General features: G+C 34.8%; 1 protein-coding gene across 1 annotated transcript in view; it reads left to right on the top strand.

Annotated features, from left to right (window-relative positions):
- Positions 1–2,084: 2,084 nt before the first annotated feature.
- The window catches only part of LOC137618001 (uncharacterized), a 17,220-nt gene continuing 6,804 nt past the window's right edge, over positions 2,085–12,500 (top strand). Inside the window, exons 1-2 of the mRNA XM_068347922.1 lie at positions 2,085–2,369; positions 9,062–9,170. Of these exons, the coding sequence (XP_068204023.1) occupies positions 2,085–2,369; positions 9,062–9,170 (394 nt within the window). The remainder of the gene's footprint in view (positions 2,370–9,061; positions 9,171–12,500) is intronic.

Here is a 12,500-nt window from a genome sequence, read left to right as displayed (position 1 = left end):
ACCCTACTTGGAAAAGCAGGATGCTATAAGCCCAGGGCCTCCAACAGGGAAAATAGCCCCGTGAGAAAAGGAAAAAAGGAAATATTATTATTATTATTATTATTATTATTATTATTATTACTTGCTAAGCTACAACCCTAGTTGGAAAAGCAGGATGCTATAAGCCCAGGGGCTCCAACAGGGAAAATAGCCCAGTGAGGAAAGGAATCATACGACGTGGTTCATGTTAACTGCAACTTCTACGATATATTAACACCCAGAATATAGTAAAAGTCTTTTACTTATCCCTGCAAGACTTTATATCATCAGTCTTTCATAAAGAGGATGCTTGTTTGAAATTTCTAGAATCCAGAGTCAAGAACCGTCCAAAATTAGTCTCGTGTTGTATTGGATTATTATTATTATTATTATTATTATTATTATTATTATTATTATTATTATTATTATTATTACTTACTATTTATTAATTACTATTTATCAATTATCAATTATTAGTTAATAACTAGTAATTATTGAATATTATCATTATTATTATTATTATTACTACTACTACTACTACTACTACTACTATTATTATTTTTATTATTATTAGCTAAGCTACAACCCTAACTGGAAAAGTAGAATGCTAGCCCAAGGGCTTCAACATGAAAAAATAGTTCAGTGAGGAAAGGAAATAAGGAAATAAGTAAACTATATGTGAAAATTATTATTATTATTATTATTATTATTATTATTATTATTATTATTATTCAAGCTACAACCCTAGTTGGTCTAAGCAAGAATGCTACAAACCAAAGGGCTCCAACAAGGAAAGCAGCCCATTACGAAAAGGAAATAAAGAAATGCTATATGTAAGAAATTAATAAAAAATAAAAAAAATATTTTAAGACCAGTAAGAAAGTTAAAGTACATCAGTCATATACAACTTGTGTCAAAAAAGTAACTAACAAAAAGTTTGAACTTCTGAAGTTCACAGATTCAAACGCCAGATTAGGAAAATCATTCCACAATCTGGTCACAGATGGAATAAAACTTCTAGAATACTGTGAATACTGTGTATTCGAAAAAGCTATATAACCTATTATTACAATCAGTCAGGTCTCCTTTTTTAATATTGTCACCAATACAAAGCTCTCAGAACGAAGACCTCTGAAGGATATTGGAAGTTGAATGGCAGGACAGGATTAGAAATGAAACTATAAGAGAGATTACTCGAGTGCCATATGTGGATGAGATTATGATGAGGGGCAGATGGAGATGGTTTGGGCATGCTCTTCGCACTCCCCAAGAGAGATTAGTTCACCAAACGTTCAGCTGGGCTCCACAAGGCACTAGCAGAGTTGGAAGACCCAGACCTACATGGCTGAGGACTATGAAGCTCTAAATGGAGAAGTATTGAATTAAAAGCTCCAGATAGGCGACTGGCGAAATCTAACCGAGGCCCTTTGCGTCAATAGGCGTAGGAGGAGATGATGATATAATATATGCAGAAAATCAAACGATATAATGTTGAAAGGTATTTCAAGCACATTATTAATTACTGTACTATATGTGAAGCCTACGGTACAGCTTACAAACAAACACCCGAGACCGAAATTTCCTGGATTGACCGTGGCTCCGCCCACAAGACCAGCCATCCTTGGACCGTGACTTTGCAACCGCCCCCTTTCACATAATAACCCATTTTTAAGGGACATATAAGAAAGGCATCGTCAGTAGTCGGTGATCATTAGACAGCATTGAGCTGACAACTTCAGATATACCATAATTTTAGTGTGTAAATAACAAATGCCTTCTCTATGTCAATTGACTTAGGCAAAAAGGTAATAATAACGTTTATATAAAGCAAAGAGCGGAAAAGCAGTAATAAGTGCAAAACAACAGAAGTGAATATAAGAGACCCTGTACAAGAAATATAATTAACTCACCATATGACTTAAGCAAAAAGGTAATAATAACGTTTATATAAAGCGCAAAGCGGAAAAGCAGTAACAAGTACAAAACAACAGAAGTGAATATAAAAGACATTGTACTAAAACATAAACAACTCGACATACAGCAGAAAAGAAAACTTGAAAATAAAAATGAAGATATCAAACCCCTTCCAGAGACTGTCGAAGTTTATGTCCATCCAGTCCTTCTTGATCGTTTTGACAGTTGCCCTTCCGTTCGTGTGTTCACTAGTCACTTACACATTCGTCTCGTTGCCCGACAACTCGATAGCTTTGGACCAGACAGGAGCCTTGCTTCTCCTGTTAGTGCTCTTCAAGATATTTATCCTAGGATCGCTGGGAACGTTTCCCATTGACCTGAACGCCTTTTTCCATAAACGAAGGGGAAGGAGAGCTGCGCGCCATCTGTTGGATGGAGTAAGTATAGTGTAAAATGACACCATTATTCCAAAAAGGAATCATTGATAAATTCATTATTATTATTATTATTTTTATTATTATTATCATTATTATTATTATTAGCTAAGCTACGACCCTTGTTGGAAAAGCAGGATGCTATAAGCCAAAGGGCTCCGACAGGGAAAAATACCCCAGTGAGAAAAGGAAACGAGGAAATAAATAAACTACATTAGAAGTAATAAACAATCAAAATGAAATATTCTAAGAGCAGAAATATTAAAATTGGTCTTTCATATATAAACAATAAAAACTTAAAACAGAGAGGAAGGGAAATAAGATAAAATAGTATGCCCAAGAGTACCCTCAAGCAAAACAACTGTTTATTTATAGAAATATATCAAGTATTCACTGAATTTAACAATGCCATCAATCCTCTCTCAGGGTTGTGGTGGCCGATGCGGTAACGTCTCTGACTGGTGAACGTCACACTGGGGTTCGAGTCCTGCTTAAACTCGATAGTTTCTTTGGTCCCTGCAACCACACCATCCTTGTGAGCTAAGGATGGGGGATTTGGGGGAGACTATAGGTCTATCTGGCGAGTCATCAGCAGCCATTGCCTGGCCCTCCTTGGTCCTAGCTTGGATAGAGAGGAGGCTTGGGCACTGATCTTATGTATATATGGTCAATCTCTAGGGCATTGTCCTGCTTGATAGGGCAAGGTCACTGTCCCTTGCCTCTGCCATTCATGAGCGGCCTTTAAAAAGACATACTAATGAACTGCTTCAGCTAAAAGTCCTTTTTTGGGGGTAAGTACCCCGGAAAAAAAAAAAAACCAAGAGGGGTACTCAGTAGAGAGCATACCTTCGCCACGACAAGAAGTCTTATTTTGCTATTAATTCTACTGCGTACTTGTACTTCGATGTATTATATTCAAAATCTATTGGATTTGTCCTTGGGTCATATCCCACATGTCCACCAAGGTTTGTTGAAATTTGTTCTATGGTTTTTGCGTAAAGGTGTTCACAAACAAAATGTAAACTAACAAAATATTTGCCGTATACTTAACATTTCGATTACTTTTAAAACACTGCTGCGTACTTGTACTTCGATGTACTTCACCCAAAATGTTTACATATTCATCCTTGGGTCATACTCAATATGACTACCAAGTTTGGTCAAAATCGGTGCAGTAGTTTGTATGTAAAGTTGTTCACAAACAAACAAACAGATAAATAATCCAAGAAACAGACGCGAAGACAATAAATGAAATGCTTGTACCCTTCTGCTTGCATGATTTTTTATTAATACATCCAAACACATATATGGTTAAAATCATTTCAATATATGCTGTATTAACATTAAAACTACTCGCTTTGGATCTTCCAAACAAAATCATATCCAACTCATTAGACAGAAATATATTTTTGAGTCGTAAGAGAAAGAATTTTGCTTTCTTCACATGAAAGGGAATTTAAGTGATTAGTTGGGCCAATTTTCTTCAGTGCCAGGAGAGAGAGAGAGAGAGAGAGAGAGAGAGAGAGAGAGAGAGAGAGAGAGAGAGAGAGAGAGATGTCTATGCAACACGGCGCATTACAACCGCTGAATCAACGACGCATTTGCAACTGGATCAAGAACTTTCAAACCTGCTTTATAGGCCTACGTACAAAGAGCCAACCATCTCTATCGCACGCGCAGGCGCACACACATTGACTTCCTGTTGTTATCATTATTATTACTCGTATTAATAGCTAAGCTACAACCCTCGTTGGGAAAGCAGGATGCTACAAGCCCAAGGGCTCCAACAGGCATAAATATCTGTGAGGAAAGGGAATAAGGAAATAAATGAACTATATGTGAAGTAATAAATATAAGATATTTGACGATCAGTAACAATAATTAAATAAATATGAAGCGAGACTTATGTCACCCTATTCAACATAAAATCATCTGCTGCAAGTTTACCTTTCTGTTCTGTGTGGTCTGTCATCTACCGCATTTGATGAGTTCAAAAGCATTAATCTAATAATAATCTATTGTTTAAAATGCTCATTGATTGAATCATATTTCATGACAGTTCTGAATGACCTCTCTGGTCCCTGAAACTGGCCCAAATGTCACGTAGAACGAGAATCAAAGTATATTAGGCTCCTTAACAACGTTGAAAGCGATGCATTTCTCAAAGGCCACTCATGAATAGCAGAGGAAAGGCACAGTGACAATGACCTAGCAGCAATGCCCTAGAGCAGTGGTTCCCAAACTTTTTTTTTCTGTCATTTCCCCCCTGCGCCCAGTTCAACCATCCAGATTTCCCCCTTCATGCCCCGCCCACCCCTCATGCCCACTCGCCTGCCTCAGAAATGGGCATGGCACCCCAATTTTCCACCCTGAATATCATGTCAGTGAGAACTGATATGATCATATCACAATTGAATGGCTAATAACATATTGTCGAACGTACTATGAAGACATTTTCCGCTTGCTTTAGTTAGTTGGTAGTGTAATTATTTCCCCCCGGGAAGCTTCAAATCCCCCCCCCCCCCCCCCCAGGGAGAAATTTGTTTGGGGAGTACTGCCCTAGAGAGTGACCATATTTACATAAGATCAGCGCCCTAGCGACCTCTTCACTCAAGCTAGGACCAGGGAGGTCCAGGTAATGGCTGCTGATGATTCAGCAGGTAGGCCATATGCTCCCCTTCCTCGAAACTTCAATCCTTAGCCTACAGAGATAGTGAGGTGTAGACACTACAAGAAACTATCGACCTGAGAAGGACTGGAATCCCAGTCTGGCAGATTGCCAGGCAGAGACGTTTCCAATGGGCCACCACACAGCACCTTTCTTTGACGTTAAAGCCTATTATTTGAACCATATTCAACAAGTAAGGTTTTTTTTTTTTCTCAAATTTTAACATTTTCTTCTATTAGAGAATCAGACACTATTCATGGAAAGGTCAACTGTAAACAACATAAAATTCCTGAAACATCTAACGAGAATATTCACAACTTCCATATTTACTCATTAAAATCAAAGCTGACATTGCTAAAAAAAAAAAAAAAAAAAAAAAAAAAAGTATAAACGATCTAGAGAAAAATAAATATTTTCCTTTCCTTCTTATTTTCTCCCTGAACGAGCTGCCCAAGCAAATGGAAAAATCCCAAGTTAATTAGGTGTCCTTTGGGTGTATGACCAATATTTATCCTTTGGCAGAAAGGAAGTAATTGAGACCCGGAAAGCCATAAAGGGAGAGTCGAATAAGTAAGAGGAAAATCACCCTTATAGTCATGGGGTACAAGACTGAGAGTAAGTCACTAGTAGTGCCAATGTACAGTTTGTCATGTTATTATTATTATTATTATTATTATTATTATTATTATTATTATTATTATTACTTGCTAAGCTACAACCCTACTTGGAAAAGCAGGATGCTATATGCCCAGGGTCTCCAACAAGGAAAATAGCGCAGTGAGGAAATGAAGTAAGGAAAAATAAAATATTTCAAGAAGAGTAACAACATTAAAATAAATATTTCCTATATAAACTAAAAACACTTTAACAAAACAAGAGGAAGAGAAATAAGATAGAATAGTGTGCCCGAGTGTACCCTCAAGTAAGAGAACTCAACTATCGTTTAGTAGAATGGCTATTTAAGATTATACGAAAAACTAGTTTAAAAGAAAAAAAATATGAGAAAAGAATGGATCTATCTGAAAATTAATCTGAAAATTTAATCAAACGTGTCGTAACTATAGACTTTGAAAAAAAAAAGGACTGTAATATAAGAGAGATGAGCCCGGATTGGACGACAGCTGGTCTAGACGGGGATTTCATTTCTGTAAAATATCGTGCTTACACACTAAAAAAAAAAATACATGAACGACTATCCCGTCTTATAATATTGAGATAACTGATGATCCATTACATGAAAATAGATTTAGGCAATTGTGTTATACTTTAAATGTTTACGTAAACATCTCGACACACAAAAGCCATAATAATAATAATAATAATAATTACAATAATAATAATAATAATAATAATAATAATAATAATAATAATAGTAATAATAATAATAATAATTATCATAATAGTAATAATAATAATAATAATAATAATAATAATAATAATAATAATAATAATAATAATAAGAATTAAAATAATAATAATAATAATAAGAATTAAAATAATAATAATAATAATAAGAATTAAAATAATAATAATAATAATAATAATAATGATAATAATAATGGTATTACTGTTATTTTAAAAGCAAACAATTAAATAAATTATTTTAAAACGTTCTGGGCAACATATCCAAATATACATCGTTGCGTTGAGAATAAAAATACTAAAAATAAAAACAAAAATTGTAGCTCCATGGCTCCATAAGTGGATTATCCTTGAGTGCAGGGATCACCATCAAAGTATATAAAAGAATTTCATGTGCGAGTATTATAGGCGACGTGGATACGTTGTCGTCCGCCAAACATTAATTTTTTTTAAGTATGCAAAAACCATTTGCCAATTTCAGCACGGAATTTGTGTTTGGTATGATGAAGTTACCGTGTTAAAACAGAGCAAAAATGACATTATAATTCGGTACAAATTATGGGAACAAAATATATTTAATTTTAACTGTCCTATAGATTTATAAATATGAAATTTTAACATTAAAAAGCATTAGTTATTTTAAAGATTATCATTACATAAAAAATTTTTCCCTCGGCATTTCGTTATTTACATTTTAACCAATAAGACTCAGAAGTTTTGAAGGTTTTAATGGCCACACATAAATGGCAGGGGCAAGGGACAGCAACATTGCGCTATCAAGCAGGACAATTCCCTAGAGACTGACCATATATACATATGATCAGCGTCCAAGCTTCCTATCCACCCAAACTAGAACCAGGGAGGGGCAGGCAATGTCTGCTGGTGACTCAGCAGAAAGGCCTATATGCTCCCCCAAACCTCCAATCCTTAGCTCACAAGGATGATGAGGTTGCAGCGACCAAAGGAACTAACGAATTTGAGCAGAACTCGAACCCCAATCTGACGATCACCAGTCAGGGACGTATAACATCTTTCTATGGTTAAAAGAGGCTCACCATCACCACCATTTCCTCCTACGTCTATTGACGCAAAGGGCCTCAGTTAGATTTCACCCATCGTCTCATGGACTGACTAAATCCATAGAGGATTCATTGGCTAGATACATCAAAGGATAGCCAGTTCCTTGTGATGCGCAGTGCCCATCTAACTAAGGCAAGTGAGCCCTACAGGTCCAAACCGCTTCCAGTAAGATCAACCGCCAGGCTTCGAGAATAGAAGCCGAATAGACAATAGTCTATAGCCTTAAACCCAATCCGTCACCCTGCTGCCAGTGACTTCATTGAGATTTAGGAGGGCATTTCCTTATATTGAAGAGAGGCTCACTGATGAAAAAGGAAAAAAAAGTATTTGGCAAGAGCTAAGATGCTGTAAATATTCAATCTGCCACAAAACAATATAAGGTTATATCATGGAAAATGGAGTAAGTTCATGTCAATAATTTGGTGCCACATGTCAGAAACGATGGAACTGGATGTGAAACTTCGTCAAACTTCTTAATGACGGTTTTTAGAAATCTTTTTTATACATACAGATAATTCTATACCTTTTATTATTATTATTATTATTATTATTATTATTATTATTATTATTACTTGCTAGGCTACAACACTAGTTGGAAAAGCAGGATGCTATAAGCCCAAACGCTCCAACAAGAAAAAATAGCCCAGTGAAGAAAGGAAATAAACTACAATATAAGTAATGTACAAAATAAAATATTATATCAGGAACATTAAAATAGCACGTTCATATAAAAACCACACAAAAAAAAAAAAAAAAATTGGAAGAAAAATAAGATAGAAAAGTGTACCCTCAAGCAAAAGAACTCAGCCCCGAGACAGTGGGAGCCCATGGTACAGAGGCTATGGCACTACCCAAGACTACAGAACAATTATCAGCTTCATCTTCCCTCCAATCAATACAAATTAAGATTTATTTTTATAGAGCATCAAAGAGTCTCTTCATGGTAATATATAAATACTCCTTTATTGCATTCCTTTCCAATTTTCATCAAGTGTCGTTCTATGCACTTGCTATGCTCATGAACTTAATAAAATTTACATATTTAAGAGGAACTCCATAATGATGCATGACTCACCACAAAAATGGCCGGCGCACACTATCAAAGGCTTTTTCATAGTCCACAAATGTCATCAAAAGTGGATTTCTACACATATTCTACAAATAGCTGTACAACATGTCTTAAAAACTTGGTCCGTACAACTACACTTTTTTTAAAATCCCGTTTGTTCATCTCTCAACTTTTCATCAATCTTTCTCGCCAGTCTCTTTAGAATAAGCATAATATATATTTTCACGACAACTGACGTAAGTTCTGATTTTGAAAATAAACACTGACCAAAAAATTTTTTATTTTATTTCTTCTCAAGCTCCTTTATGTGTCTATAGAAAGCTTTTTGCGCAAAAACTAGATAAATTAAAAGTTCCAAAAGTAAACTTTTGTTAATGTTATGTTTTGTCCATCTTGGCTTACTATATTTGAAAATAAATACGCATAAACATACATACATGTTTGTGAAAAATTGTATATTAAAAATTCGGTCAAAATCCCAAAATCAAATGTTTTATCTGCAATCATTTCTTTCAGGCGCTAGTTGATGATCTACCCTGCACCGTCAGGATACTCTGTGAACTAGAAACTGCAGCACGGACTGCATTGGAGGATCCGATGGATGAAATAGAGGAATTACATGAAGGTAATGTTGTTTTTGGTCAGTACTTAAAATGGGTATTCACCTAATTAAAAAAAATATTATTATTATTATTATTATTATTATTATTATTATTATCATTATTATTATTATTATTACTTGCTAAGCTATGACCCTAGTTGGAAAGGCAAGGATGCTATAAGCCCAACGGTTCCAACAGGGGAAAATAGTCTAGTGAGACAAGGAAATAAGGAAACATAAAATAGTGTGCCCGAGTGTACCCTCATGCAAGAGAACTCTAACCCAAGACTGTGGAAGACCATGGTACAGAGGCTATGGCACTACCCAAAACTTTAGAGAACAATGGTTTGATTTTGGCGTGTCCTTCTCCCAGAAGAGCTGCTTACCATAACTAAAGAGTCTCTTCTACCCTTACCAAGAGGAACGTAGCCACTGAAGAATTAGTGCTGTAGTTAACCCCTTGGGTGGAGAACTAACTGTTTGGTAATCTCAGTGTTGTCATGTGTATGAGGACAGAGGAGAATCTGTAAAGAATAGGCCAGACTATTCGGTGTATGTGTAGGCTTAAGGAAAATGAAGCGTAACCAGAGAGAAGGATCCAATGTAGTACTGTCTGGTCAGTCAAAGGACCCAATAAACCTCAAGCGATGGTATCTCAACGGGTGGCTGGTGCCAGCAGCATAATCACACCCTATGAATACTTGCTGAATGTAAAGTATGTAGAGATAAGGCTACCCAATTCAGGACATTAAGTACCAGACACACAATTTACTGTTGAGGTTGACAGAACTTTAATGTTCATTTCTTTTTAGGGATTCACTCGGATACAGATGAAGAAAGGGCTTAACCGCTAAGACCCCAGGGAACAAGACTAACTACACACACACACACACACACACATTATGTATATATATCTATCTATATATACATATACATATACAGTATATATATAATATATATATATATACATATATATATATATATATATATATATATATATATATATATATATGTATATATATACATATATATACATATACATACATATACAGTATTATATATATATATACATATATATACATATATATATATATCTATATATATACATACCTATACAGTATTATATATATACAGTATATATATATATATATATATATATATATATATATATATATATATATATCTTCCTCTTCTTTGTCTGCATCTTTTCCCACTTCTATGTGAGGTCGATGTTTCTGGCCTGCTTTCTCCATCTACCTCCATATATATGTATATATATATATATATATATATATATATATATATATACATACATACATATATATTACTGTATGGACATGGGTCGTGGTGTGATAGTGAAACGGTGTCCAACAGATTATGTAGATCTGAGAACAAGGCCCTCAGAAGATCATTGGGAGTTAAATGGCGGGACAGGATCAGAAACGAAATTATAGGAGAGATTACTCGAGTGCCCTCTGTGGGTGAGATCGTGGTGGGGGCAGATGGAGATGGTTTGGGCATGCTCTTCGCACTCCCCAAGAGAGATTTGTTCACCAAACTTTTAACTGGGCTCCAAAAGGCACTAGAATAGATGGAAAACCCAGGCCTACATGGCCGAGGACTGTGAAGCGTGAAGTGGGAGTTGATGCATGGAGAAGTGTTGTTTTGGAAGCTCAAGATAGAGACGAATGGTTAATCTATCCTTGGCCCTTTGCGTTAATAGGCGTAGATGTTATATATATATATATATATATATATATATATATATATATATATATATATATATACATACATATGTACATATATACATATACAGTATATATGTATTATTATTCTTATTATTACCAGCCAAGCTACAACCCTAGTTGGAAAAGCAAGATGCTATAAGCCCAAGGGCTAGAAATAGGGAAAAACAGTCCAGTGAGGAAAGGAAATAAGGAAATAAATAAATGATGAGAATAAATTAACAATAAACCATTCTAAAAACAGTAACAACGTCAAAACAGATATGTCCTATATATAATATTAAACGTCAAAAACAGATATGTCATATATAAACTATAAAAAGACTCATGTCAGCCTGGTCAACATAAAAACATTTGCTCCAACTTTGAACTTTTGAAGTTCTACTGATTCAACTACCCGATTAGGAAGTTCATTCCACAACTTGGTAACAGCTGGAATAAAACTTCTAGAATACTGTGTAGTATTGAGCCTCATGGTGGAGAAGGCCTGGCTATTAGAATTAACTGCCTGCCTAGTATTACGAACAGGATGGAAATATCCGGGAAGATCTGAATGTAAAGGATGGTCAGAATCATAACAAATCTTATGCAATATGCATAATGAACTAATTGAACGACGGTGCCAGAGATTAATATCTAGATCAGGAATAAGAAATTTAATAGACCGTAAGTTTCTGTCCAACAAATGAAGATGAGAATCAGCAGCTGAACACCAGACAGGAGAACAATACTCAAAATAAGATAGAATGAAAGAATTAAAACACTTCTTCAGAATAGATTGATCACCGAAAATCTTGTAAGACTTTCTTAATAAGCCTAATTTTTGTGCAATTTAAGAAGACACAGACATAATGTGTTTCTCAAAAGTAAATTTGCTGTAGAGAATCACACATAAAATTTTAAAAGAGTCATACAAATTTAAAGAAACATTATCAATACTGAGATCCGGATGTTGAGGAGCCACCGTCCTTGACCTACTTACAATCATACTTTGAGTTTTGTTAGGATTCAACTTCATACCCCATAATTTGCACCATGCACTAATTTTAGCTAAATCTCTATTAAGGGATTCACCAACCCCAGATCTACATTCAGGGGATGGAATTGATGCAAAGAGAGTAGCATCATCTGCATATGCAACAAGCTTGTTTTCTAGGCCAAACCACATGTCATGTGTTTAAATATATACATACACACATATGTATATACAGTATATATATATATATATATATATATATATATATATACACACAATTATATACATATGTATGTCTGAGCATACAACAGGAAAATAAAAATCAGAAGTGTAATAGTACTAACATCTATTGTGTATATTTTCATAACAGAATATATATATATATATATATATATATATATATATATATATATATATATATATATATAAATATAAATAGTTTAGAAAGAAGTCACTAAATAAACAAAAATCTGTAACTGAATTAAACACGTAAACTGTAATCAATGAAGAGATAAGCAAGGTTAAACCGGATAAGCTAAATCCACATTCCTGGGAGTCGTACAAAACAAGAATGAAACGGAATACTAAGTCAATTAAGCATAGAATCCAGGTTGCCATTAATAGCTCGTCGCT

This window comes from Palaemon carinicauda, chromosome 24, assembly GCF_036898095.1.
Source record: "Palaemon carinicauda isolate YSFRI2023 chromosome 24, ASM3689809v2, whole genome shotgun sequence".
Taxonomy (NCBI): domain Eukaryota; kingdom Metazoa; phylum Arthropoda; class Malacostraca; order Decapoda; family Palaemonidae; genus Palaemon; species Palaemon carinicauda.
The sequence above is the reverse complement of the archived record's forward strand: the minus strand, read 5'-3'. Positions and strand labels throughout refer to the sequence as shown.